The 13,114-nt window shown below is 43.0% G+C and overlaps 1 protein-coding gene and 1 pseudogene across 1 annotated transcript; one reads left to right on the plus strand and one right to left on the minus strand.

Moving 5' to 3' along the window:
• Positions 1-303: 303 nt before the first annotated feature.
• On the minus strand, positions 304-4,808 carry LOC103717901 (cation/H(+) antiporter 15 pseudogene; annotated as a pseudogene).
• Positions 4,809-8,726: 3,918 nt separating this feature from the next.
• On the plus strand, positions 8,727-12,632 carry LOC103717882 (vacuolar protein sorting-associated protein 32 homolog 2-like). Its single transcript, XM_008806432.5, has 6 exons — positions 8,727-8,956; positions 9,803-9,902; positions 10,743-10,828; positions 10,911-11,002; positions 11,624-11,738; positions 12,231-12,632. The coding sequence occupies exons 1-6, from the start codon at positions 8,882-8,884 to the stop codon at positions 12,411-12,413; spliced, it is 651 nt and encodes a 216-aa protein (XP_008804654.1). The 5' UTR covers positions 8,727-8,881; the 3' UTR covers positions 12,414-12,632.
• Positions 12,633-13,114: the final 482 nt, after the last annotated feature.

Here is a 13,114-nt window from a genome sequence, read left to right on the forward strand (position 1 = left end):
TCCTTCGTAGCTTAGTACTCCGGAGGTTTCACTTGGAACAACCTATCTTTGGTTCTACTGTCCTTGTATTCTCTGATCCTTTTTGATTTTATGAGCTACATTCACATCCATTGTATGTGAGTGGCCGTTGTAAATAAATAAATAAATAAATAAATAAAATAGATATCACTGCACCAGTACTAAGATTGGAGAGAACCTATAAGCATCGAAGACAGGGCAATAAAACCAGTTTATTTCAAGTTTGTAAGCGTTTGCCAAAAAAAAATCACTCCCTGGTTTTCTCTATTTTTTTTTTAAAAAAAATTACACCCTGCTGCCTTTGGCCCATTGCTCTCCCTTGTTCCCAAATGGCGGCCAAGGCTTCCCGGGACTGTCCGGCGACACGAGCATGTCGATCGCTGGGCCTCCGCCGCGCTGCACCACCAGCACCGATGCCGTGGCCTCGAAGTCGGTCGACGCCAGCAGGTCCCCGATAGGTCCCAGCTCCGGGAACTCGCTCCAATCGTTCAGCCCCTCAATCAGCCGCGACTCCATGTTCTGTCCCCGCCCCACCACAAAGAGGTCATGGCCACTTTCCTCCACCCTCTGGATCGCCGCCACCGTCTCCTCCGCGTTGGTAGCAACCACCTCCTCGTACTCCACCATTCCCCTGCCCCACCTCGCCTGGAACTCACCCAAGGAATCCTCGTCCAGTCGCTGCTCCCTCTCCCCCTCCGTCATCACCGTCAGCACCCTCTCGGCCTTAGGTGACCCCGCTGTCGCTGCCGCCGCCCCCAGGCGGTGGTGGTGCTGTTGTTGTCGGCTCTTCCCGCCCCCGTACATGAAGCGAATCACCTTGAGGTTGATCTTAGGGTGCCCAGCCATGCGTCCCGCGAATGCCAGAGCCTCCCGGTCATCGGCCCCACCGAAGAAGAGCAGCGCCACCCGGTGCCCTGACGTGCGACGGTCGCCTGCTCCCAGGCCCCGGTCGATAAAGATGCCAACGGAGCACGGGGCGGCTGCGAGGACGGCCTGGTTGAGGCTGCGAATCGCTTGGTGGACCACCTCCATGCCACCGTCGACGGTCTGGTGCTTGTGGAAGGGGAGAAGGATGAGCGCCGCGTGACGGTCCACGGCCGCGGCAATGATGTCCTCGTGCATGGTGGCGTAGGGGGAGACGGCGGTGTGGCACTGGGCTGTGACGCCGCCGGCATGCTGCTCGTAGCTCTCGAAGACGTGGTTGATGGCGTCGGACTGGGCCTGGATGCGGCCGAGGGCCGGGAGGTGCTGCTGGTGGTGGGGGTCCTTGGCGGCGGCAGGGGGGGCAGCAGAGTTGACGGCGAGCATGGCGGCGGCACGGCCGGTGAGCTCGACAAGGTGGAGGGCATCGACGTAGATTGGGGAGCGCTTCGTCGGGTGGGAGATGTCGAGGAGGGAGACAAAGGAGGGGGCCTCACGAGGGGTATGGACGCAAACCAGGATGCGGAGCTCAGAGTCCGGGTTGGTCCACCAGATGGTCCGCCGTTTGTAGGACACCAGCCGTCGTACCGGCTTTACCACCACCGTCAACAGCGGGCTCACCGTCGCCGTCAACAGCATCGACATGAGTACCAGTATGGTGAAGGTCTGGCCCTCGATGACCTACAGTGCACATGGTGGGGATGGAAGAAATAGAATGAAAGTTGGATTCGAACATAATAACATGAGCATATAAAAGAAATTTCCTACACTAGAAAATAACTTTGAACATTTCTCAACTTTAAATTTTAAATATTGAACAAACACAAACATTTTTCTGATAACCATTTTATACTATATTTTTCAGGTAACTTTCATTTATTAGATTTTTCCTAATCATCATTCTTTTGGTCGGATTAAAACTATCCTCGAAGAAGAAATTGGATAATTACGTTGTTAGTGCTGAAACAAAATATTCAATATAGGCTGTATTTTATTTGCAAAGATAGGAGTCATAAATGGTACCAATTTTGTATTTCGGTCCATGTTCCTATTTGATAACTAATTTTTGGATGTATACATAAATAATATTCCAATAGATATCAAATTTTCATAAATGATATAAAACTACGCATAGGGGACTTAGATATCACTTTCAAATTTGTGCCTAGGTAATAACATAATTTTTTTCATATATTCGATTTATGAATATATGCTGCACCAAAAATATATTGATAGAAAATATTAACTACTATTTTTTACATAAGATATTTTATATAGTCTAATATAATGTATAATTTTTCTATATTTAATATGAACCTTTTATTATTATAATACGTGACTGTAGTTATCATATACAGTCAATAAAATAACTATATTTCATGATATATTTTATGTTAAATATTAGAAATACGTATCAGTATATTAATAATATCAGAAATATAATATATTATAATAATTTGACATTATAAATTCATATTATAATATAAGAAAGCCTAAGTTATACAGTGCATGTCTCGGTTATGCATGTACATGTTTGTCTCTGGCAATGTTAAGGAGGACCAGCTCGATGACCCCCTTGGAGTTCATAAGAAGTCCCACGGACAAGCCGTCATGGAGAGGCATCTTGCACAAAGCGGCCATGAGCATACTCGCCAGAACCTTGGCCGCTGCGGTGAAGAGCACCATCAGCACCAACCACGCCACCCCGTCCCAATTCTTGATGGTAGACAAGTCCGTCCGGAGCCCGCTGATCACTAAGAACAATGGCATCAGCAGCCCGTCCACCAGGTCCCCCGCTTTCTCGGCGATGGCCTCCCCGAAGGGTCCGTTGGGCACCATGATGCCGAGCGTGAAGGCCCCGTAGATGCCGTGCATGCCGATGCTGTCCGTGATGAATGCCGCTGCCAGGACACCCACCAACATCCCGGACAAGTGTAGCTCGTTCGCCTCCTCACCCACCGGCGCCTGTCGCGCCACCCACAGCACCACCGGCCGCACGAGGATTCGGCACATCACGTAGAAAGCGATCGCCGACAGCACCGAAAATATCGATTTCTCCACCTCCGAGTCGGTCTGCGCGAGCGCCACCGCCGTCGCCAGCAGCATCCATGACACGATGTCGTTGAGGCCGGCGCAGGAGAGCGCGATCCGGCCGACGTCCGAGCCGATCAGCTTCATCTCCGCGAGGATTCGGGTCAGCACCGAGAAGGCGGTGACGGTGACGGCGACGCCGATAAAGGCGAGGAACGCCTCTCGGTGGGTGCTCTCGTGGAGAAGGTCGTGGACGATGGGAGCCATCTTTGACGAGATGGCGAGCGGCGGCAGCACGCAAGCCGCGGTGAACCCTAACGACCGGGGTCCCCCGCTACTGAGTGACTCGAGCTCGACCACCTCGAGGCCCACCAAGAAGGTAGAGTAGATGAGGCCGATATGGGCGATGGCGTTGAGGGTTACCAGGCTCCACAAAGGGAAGGTGGTGAGCCCGAAACCCGGGATCCGTCCCATCACCGACGGGCCCAGCACGAACCCACCCTGCACCATTGGGTATATCAATTACAGCATGCATGTAGCCAAGCACGAGCGTGCGATTGTGTGCGTGTGCGTGGTGGGGTTGTGGAAATATTTTAAAATCTTTTACCTATATTCCAAGTATTTTGAAATATATAATTTCAATAAAATAATATAATATGCTGATTTTTGGAAAGACTTGATGCACGGATAGGGACATCTAGATATATATATATTTTTTATACACAATTATAGCTTAGATTTTCGATTTGCAACTTGAATTATTGAAATTTGTGCTGGTGTAAAATATTCAATTTACACCATGTGTATATTACAACAATAGCTGATATACATACACTAGCCATTGGGCATACGTTATGCACATTTGAGTTAAACAAAATAAAGTAAATTAAAATTAAATTACATTACTTACAAGCTATAGAAATGAATTTAAATAGAAAAGTAATATCATGTTTTATAAAGTATTTTTGTGCAAGCATGATTTAATTTGGAAGAAATATTTTCATATCTTTATCATGTTGGCTATTTAGATGCAATATTCTAATTTTGTCACATGTTATCTTTCCTCTTTTACTAGTCGGGAGATATTATATATTATGCGAAAAAGGCCAAGTTTGGTTAAAAAAACACCATCATACATAATCTGAAGAAGTTATTTCTCAAGTTCGAAATTTTGAATTTGCTATATACGTGTGTGCATGGGTATATATATTTAAGTAATTAAGAGAAACGAAAAGATTTAATTTACCAAGATCTCGGAGATGTAACGAGGTTGGCGGAGGGGGCGGAGGAGGAAGTTGATGGTGCGGGTGGTGGCGATGATGAGAATGCATTGGAGGAGGAAGAGAGGGAAGGAGTATGCTAATGGGTTCTCGTCATGCCAGATGCTGTTGTGCATGGTCGTGGTTCCGGCATAGCAAACAAGGGGAGTAAACTCTGCCTTTCCTCCATGGGAACTTAGAAAGTCGACCGGCGAGCTGCTCGCATACGTCGAATTGCTCATCGATAACTTCCGTTAACCAGCAACCTTGTTGTCGGGGAACGGAGCGCTTTTGGAGTGCAAGCGGCCCTTGTGTTTGGGGGAGGGGAAAGAGAGGGGGTGCAAACGTTGGAAGAGGCGAGAAATAATGCTATTCTTTTGCCGAGTTTGGAAGAGGGGAGAGAAGGGGGTGCAAACAATGGGAGAGAGTGGTCTTTGGGGTTGGCAGAGGCGAGAAGTAATGCTATTCTTTTGCCTGATTAGACCGTGCTTGAGGTTTGTCTTTACGGCGACTTTGTAGGTGGCGTGTGCTTTGGGTCAAAACAGCCCTTTGGTCAAATGTATTCAATCATCAATAAAAATTCGTTGCTCGTGGAGCTGACGGTCGTCCACCGAGAGCCATCGGTTAAGGACGTCAAAGCTGTCGTCCCCATTGAAGCTTGCATAGGAGATTTCTTGCTGTTGGGAAGAGGCCTGAAATGAGCAAAGTGGCAAATAGATTCATTTTTTAGCAAAAAAATAAAAAAAATCATGTCGGATGCTAGCTTCATGGAGATGCATGAGGTGTTACTGGTTAGATGCGTGAGACATGGAAAAGCGTGACTGAAAAAAGTGCCATTTCACAAATATATTTTTAGTTGGGTAGAGTAGTAACGTTGGTTGGTTGGTTTATGAGTTTTATTTTATATGTTACTAGCAATCATACATGTGAAAACCACATCATAGAAAACCTCAGATAAAGGCCGCAATCATGGAGATCTTGGGAGTAGGCAAGCGGGAGAGTATGTTGACATATCTGGGCGTGCTGATACTTGGACGACGATTATGTAGAAGAGACATTTCCTCTCTTGAGCTCAACATTGGACGCAGGATTGAGAGGTGGCAGATGCACACACTTTCCATGATGGGCAGAGTCACATTGGTACGGTCAGTACTTAGTTCTATTTCAATATATCTTTTGTCCAACTCTATTCTCCCTGAAGCCTCGTTGAGGTCAGTTGAGCGGCTCATTAGGCATTTCATCTGGGGGAGGCGTGGTGACAGAGGCAATATCCATCTAGTGGCATAGGATGTGGTTTGTCAGCCGGTCAGGCATGGTGGCTTGAAAGTGCTGTCGTTGGTGGCGAGACGGGAGGCATTGGTTATGCGGCTTGCAGCTAGTTTTATATTGGAGTCCAAGAGTTTATGGTCCTCCCTGACGAGGGCTAAGTATGATGCACTGACGGTTGGTGTTAGGGCAAGGCGACTCCATTCCCCTATCTGGATGGAGTTTGTGCTAGAGCTCCATTGGTGCCTCAGGCGATCCGGTGGGCCATCGGGACGGAACGTCGGTGGACGTTCCTGAGGATAGTTGGGCGATTGAGCTACCGATTAATAGACTACCGACCATGGTGGACTCGGGCAGACTGATGGGACACAGGGTTTATAATTTGCTGGTCCCAGGTGAGGGGAGATGGGATGAGGATATGATATGGGTGACTTTTGGGGAGCAGTTGGTGGAGAGGATTTTAGCTTTACCGATTCTGTCCCGGGTGGAGCCAGACAGATTGGTCTGGCTACCGACAGGCCGATCGAGGGTACGTGCCAGAGATATTCATGCTTGGGCTAGTAGGGAGTCGGATAGGCGGATTGATGGTAGTTGGATATGGAGGATGAGGGTGCATCCCCGGGTGGCAATTTTTGGCGGCCTGGGGCTGCCTTCCGACCAGGAGTATGTTGCCCAGGTGGGAGATGAGGATGGCTTCGCTTTGTGAGGTATGCCTGGATGCTGAGGAGACTATTAGCCATATACTTCTTTGATACCCTACAACTGTGTAGTGTTGGAGATGTGCATCTACACTACTCCCTCCATTGTGGGAGTCGCTGGAGGATATGCTCCGGTATCTGAGTGAGTCTATTCGGAGGCTGAGAGCTGCAGAGACATGTACTCTAGCGGCTTACTTAGCCTATCACATATGGTTGGACAAGAACGATCGTCTGTTCGAAGGCGAGCGATCATCCCCACGGGCTGTGATGGAGAGAGCCCTACGGTAGGCGGTGGAGATATCTATGATGGCCACATCAATACAACCTGGGAGGGCCAGGGATATCTGGGGTACCTGTATTGTTGTTTCAGCATCCAAGTTCAGTTACTTCTCTTGGGTACCCCCACCTCCTAGTTATCTTAAAGTAAATTTTGATGGTGGCATGGTGGAGGATGGCGCCTCTTGGGGCGTGGGTTTTGTGATCAAGGACCAGGAGGCAGTTTTACTGTAACTGAAGGACGGAGCATACCTGGTATGACGGCCGTGAGATCGAAGCTGTGGGCAACTTGGAAGGGCATTTTATATGCGAGATGGGTGCTGGGGGCCGATAGCCTTTTTCTTGAGGGTGATTCTTTCACGGTGATTGACTGGATACGAGGAGTAGAAACGTATGAGGATGGACACCCTCTGATACAGGACACACACATTGGTGCGGAAGCTGACCTCATGTCAGATTGCTCGTGTATATCAGGAGGCAAATAGTGCAGCAGACTGGGTCGCCTCTTATGTTGCCCGGCATACTGGAGAGGTTCTTTGGACTAGCCTAGATTGTATCCCACACTCTTTATTTTGTTTACTTTTTTTTGATATGCTAGGCTGTATTCACGTTAAAGGTATATGAAATGAAATACTATTTTAACCAAAAAAACCACATTCTAGAGAATGGAGAAGAAGGAGCGAGTTAACCTCTTATATGGCGAACCATTTCGGAGATACTTTTTGGGTGGGGGAGAGAGAGTTATCCGGTGTGCTCTGAAACTTGTTATTTTTCAACTTTTTTAAGTGTATTCTTATCCGTACTGTATGATACATCCGTCCTATAAAAAAAAGAATGAGTGAGTTGAATCATTTTATTAGGAGTCAAATTAAAGAAAGGGATACAAAATCTACTTTATTTAGGAGTTTTGGAAGAGAGGTATGATGGGAAAGGAGGCGAGAGTTCTAAGTCCATGATAGCGAGACAACTCAAGAATGATTTTCTTGAATACAAAATTGACAAATGGATCCAAGAAAAATTATCTCTTGATTTTGATACTATTATTTTTGTGAGGATTACTAGTACAAGGGTGTGTACGTTTTCATCACCTACATGTCATATTGTCTTAATACATGTGTTTCTTTTTTTTTTTTTTGTGAATGGACTTAATACATGTGTTTTGACTAGTCAAATAATGCGACTGGAAAATAGAAGCTTCCCACTTCCCGGCTGGTTTAACCTATTCCATCCCAACTCCAATATTCTCATCCATCTACCCAGCGTTCTACCCCAACTCCCGCGTCCATCCTCCCGCCGTTCCTTAAGCCAACAAGATGCCTTATAGTTATCCTTGATAAAGTGTAGACACGAGGAGATTGTTGTCTCCATCAAAAGTGTTTTTAAAAGATCATCACTAAAGACATAAATTTTAGCAACAAATTATAAATTATCACCAGTGATTTGACCAATATTGACTTTGATACCAAAATTATATCAGCATAATATATCATTACTAAAAATATAGACGTCTAACAACGAATCTATAAGTTTGTCATTAAAGATGTATATCTACAGTTACCTATTTAAAATATTATTACTAAAGACATAAGTTTTAATGATGAATCATAAAATCATTATTAGTGAGTTGACCAAAAATAATTTTGGTGCTAAAAGTATTTTTCTACCTTAAAAAAATTCTATTAAATGATTATTTTTTTGTGACAAAATGAGAAATAGTTCCAAAAAAATATATATTTTGTGCATTTTATTTCGTCATTAAAGGTACAAACAAAAATAGTTTATTATAATCATTCATCAGTGAATACAGAGTTTTTTGTAACTATATTTATATTTTGCCACTAAAAGTCCATCACTAAAATTCAGAATTCTCGTGATAACATAGCATCAACAACATACTTTATCTATGGCCGCGAAGATTAGATTTCTCATGACAACGTTTCTTGCTTCCATGCCTCACTTTGACCTTTCTATTTTTTTTTGATAATATTTGATTATAATTTAACAAAATCTCACTAAATCATAACGGTTTATGGTTAGATAGCAGAAGATCTAATTCCCAATATTTAGATGCGCATCGTAGAGAATCTCTCCCGTGGGCGCCAGCCCTATCCCCCTCCATCCATTTATCGGCACACGAGGCAAGAGAAACCGGCGTGCGCGTAGAAATAAACCGGAGAATTTCACCTACCCCTGCTACTGTCTCAGATTAAAGATTAATTAAAATACGCTTGGATGGATCTCTTACATCAGCTGTCGCACTGCCCCGGTTCCTTCCCATCGTGTCGGTTCCTACTTCCCTTTTCCACATGGGACACCATCCATTTCTCCTCTTGGACTTTGCTTTTTAGCTTTCCCCTCCCGTTCTCTTCTGCTACTATTCTCCTCTCCCTTTGCCCTCTCGAAGGTGCGAAGATGCTGAAGCGACTGCTAACGAAGAGCAAGAAGAAGGCCCCCTCGGCCCTCTCGACCTTAGATCGTCTCCACGAGGTAATTATTCCCCTCTCTCTTTTTTCGGTGGTTTCTTTTCTTCGTTCCTTTTTGTGTGGGGAACTAAAAGAGGGGGTCAAATCCATTTTTTTAAAAAGGAATTTTGTTGTTGTTTTTAGTTTCCGGAATAGTAAAAGCGCCCATGGGCTCTTTTTATTTTATTTTGGCTCCCGTATGTGGAGGCTAAAAGATTTGTTGCATAAGTGAAATTTGAAGATTTCTTTGGTTGTGGAGAGGTACAGAGATCCAGTTTTCAAGACAAGTTGGTCCGTTTGGCTGTGATTTTTGTTCTTTCAGGAAGAAAATCTTTTCTTTTTGGGTTTTTTTTTTTCGCGCATTTGATTTGGTGGCCATGGCAATTATTTGATTGTTAGATCGCATGGTGGTTTTGGTTGATATTTAGGGAGACCAGCTTTTCTGTACCTGCCCGAGTATTCAACTTTACTTTCATGAACAAGTTAAAGGTGTCGTGCTCTTGCACTTCCAAAAGAAGCCAAAGAGAAGATGATAAAGCTCCGACTGTAAGCTACAGTATGCAGGAAAAGGATTGAAGGATGTGGATAGAACTTTGAAAACCAGTCTAGATGTAATTTAACGCTTGCATGTTAACTGAATTTTTATTTGTTTTTGTTGTTCAAAAAGATGATAGGAAGAGGATGAACTAATTGCTTACTTTTGCAATGATTTGGGGAGAAGTGTATTAAATGCTCAGTGCAAGTCACCAGCTAATTTTGCAAGCAGTAGCTCTTATTATCATCTATTTTCTGTCTACAAGCCTCTGTTTCCCCCTTCCAAACGCCTCTTTTATCTGAAGTTATAACTTATGATTATTCTTTTTTCTTTCAGCTGCTCGAAACGTTGGAGAAGAAAGAGCATGTTCTTCAAAAGAAAATCTCTATAGAAGTAGAAAAGGCTAAGGATTACACAAAAGTGAAAAATAAAAAAGGTATGTGCGTCTATCATTTTTATAACATCAGAGATAATTTACTCATAATGTTAAAAATTCAGAGATGTTTTTTCATTTAGGAAGTATGGTTTCCTTGCCTTGTATGTGAAGGCATGACAGTCATAATTCGTAGAGTGCATGTACATGGTCACTGTAGTAGCTACCTATGTGAAAAATAATTGTGATTAAATTATCAGAGAATTGGTTATCCAACTTGTATGGCAAACATTTGTGTAATGTATTTCAACTGCACTATTTAACCTTGCTGTGGATCACAAAATCCATTCTGTTTCTTGCTACTAAAGTTAATAGTACCAAGAATGTGATTGCTGTCCAAAGATGTCCTTGAAACATGGTATATAATATCGTACTGAACCATCCGGTTTGACATTATTTACTGTCTACTACTTACGAGAGAAGCGAAGTAACTAGCTAAACAAAACATCCAAGGCCAACCATAATTTTGGAGGGTCTTTTCTCCTTAGTTACATAGTGTACAACATAGTCTAAGGAAACATCTCTAAAGAGCAAGGTTTTTAAGTGCCTTTGGCATGGGGTGTATCAATAGGCATGTACCTGTGCCATGCTGAAGCATGTTTGGAGCCATGTCAAAAAGATGAAAAAGAGAGGACCTAAAAGTTTAAAAATTTCTATCTTGATGAAAAGAAACTAAGAAAATATTTGAAAGGTTGCCATGCCAACCTAGGGCCAGTGTAGATACTGGCTTGACGTGGTCCATTCCGACTGGCAGTTGGTGGCACTTGCTGTGGAGTCAGTTAATTGTTCTTTTATCACATCTTCACAACTTATTTTGCAAAAGCAGCTTTTGCTTTCTTGCAGCTGCTATTCAATGCTTAAAGAAAAAGAAGTTATATGAAGCACAGATAGAACAGCTGGGGAAATTCCAGTTGCGAGTTCATGATCAGGTATAAGTATTAGATGTAAACCAGAATTCTTTTCATTGCACAACTATTACTTGATATAAATATATTATGCATTTGTATGCAGATGATTACGCTCGAAGGGGCAAAGGCAACTACAGACACCATAGATGCTTTGCGAACAGGATCATCTGCTGTTAAGTCCATTCAACAGTCGCTGTAAGCTTTCATTTGCTTCTGACCTCCAAAATTGGGTTTTGTTAAGTGAACAATTTACATATTAATCCATTCAGTAGGACTTGTATTTGCATTGGCTGAACGAAGTTCTCAAATTAAGCTTCTATAATATCCAAGTCACTATTTGAATCGATATGGCAGAGGAATTCAATTATGCTCATCCATTGAGGTTCTTTGCTGCATGCTTCCCGTTGATTCTAAACACTTGGTTAAGTGGCTCACCGTAAATAGTGTTGTGTTTTACTTTCCAAACCATTTAAGAAATGAATTTTGTTCTATGAGCTTTACAAATTTCATAGATTTTATCTATTTTTTTAATGAAGCTGACATGCTTGCTCCTTATCAATTTCACAACACGCCAATCTATGAATGTATATAGTTGCATTCCTTTGAAATGAGCTGCACTCTCAATATGCTCATGCAATTCCATTTGTTAAAGATATGGGACAAGCATTATGAGTTCAAGATGCTCATTATGAGTTTAAGCTGAACACTAATCCCAATGTTGGATAGTTTTTCAAGCTGGTGGCCTGGTTCATTGATGAAGCTCTGTTAACATACTATACACCATGCTAGAGAAATAACCCGGCAACAATGATGCAGGAGTGTTGATGATATAGAGAAGACCATGGAACAAGCAAATGAGCACTCAGAAAATATGAGGCAGATACAGGAGGCGCTTGCAACGCCAGTGGGTGCTGCAGCTGACTTTGACGAGGTTTAGCGATGTCTTCTTTTAATTTTTCTTTATAGCTGCACATTTCTTGTAGCATTTCCATTTTATTACATGAACTTAGGGAGAAATTATCACAAAGCAACTCAATTACTGGAACAAACACAGGCAATAGAGTGGACCACAGAAACTGGTCTAAGTAGAGAATGAAAGAACCAAATGATTGTATTTTCATTTGGAATCTTTGCATTAATGATCCTTTTTTCCCCCCATTGGACTTTCATAACCAAAATTTTCATGGTAATTATTTAATTTTAAGAGCTAATCCATGTCATAACCAACAGGATAGGAACAGTTGATATCATTTCAAACAGAAGTTACAATCTTAACGTAGAACTTGATGACTTTTGGACTGCAATCTTGATTTCTGGCAAGGAGGTGTCCTGTTTCCCAAGATTTGAGTTGGATATTGGTTAAATGTACTTAAAATAAGTCAGAAACTTTTCACTCAGTTATATGAAAAAAATCTTGGAACAGGATGAACTTGAAGCTGAGCTTGAAGAGCTTGAAGAAGAAGAATTGGAAGAAGAGATCCTCCAGCCACCTTCTGCAGTCCCTGCAGCACCATTGCCCAATCAGAGTCAACCCAACACGGAATCCCCACATCCAGCCAGTGACGTGGATGAATTGGCTGCACTTCAGGCAGAAATGGCTCTGTAGCTTAAGGATGCATATCGGCATGGGTTTCAAGGTCTCTTCATTTATCTGGCTATCCATCTCAAACCTTGCTTCTGATCCTTATGATATTGGCCGACTCTCAGGCTTTGTTGTACATAAATATTAGACAAATAGAACCTGACTAACTACACCTGTATCAATATTGACCTCAATGTATTAATGCTTGAGTAAATGAACTTTGTTGCCTCCTATTACTTTTAACTTGATTTTCTTTTTTTTCTCTCTCTTTCTTACAGGTTTTTTTTATGCACATGCGTGCACTTGTGCTCCTCCTGGATTGCTTTATTTAATTTTTCTGTAGCAAATTTGAGAGTTCTATATAGCAGTTTTCTTTATCAGCTTCTGCAGTAGACTAAGCTTGATGAAGAGAAATTTCAGATAAAATGTTCAACCTTAAAAAAGTGAATTATGATTCTTTATGAATCATAGCATGTAGAATTGTTCTATTCATCTCCAGCTGCTATATCTGGTCTCATGCGTCACCAGAAAAGAATGAGAAAAAAGAAAAAGAAAATCTCTTACGTGCCTTGCGGTATGATCTCGCAGCTTTACATTTCCACCCTCCTGTCGAGCCAACTTTCAGATACAGCAAAACCCGGCGTTTTTGGTCCGTCTGGGAATTGTAATATCACAAAATCCAGTATTCTGTCCATGTAATAAGTTCAGCTCTCATTTTCCCCTTC

This window comes from Phoenix dactylifera, chromosome 8 (genome assembly GCF_051530095.1).
Source record: "Phoenix dactylifera cultivar Ajwa chromosome 8, Ajwa_hap1_PhDact_Kaust_v1.1, whole genome shotgun sequence".
NCBI lineage: Eukaryota > Viridiplantae > Streptophyta > Magnoliopsida > Arecales > Arecaceae > Phoenix > Phoenix dactylifera.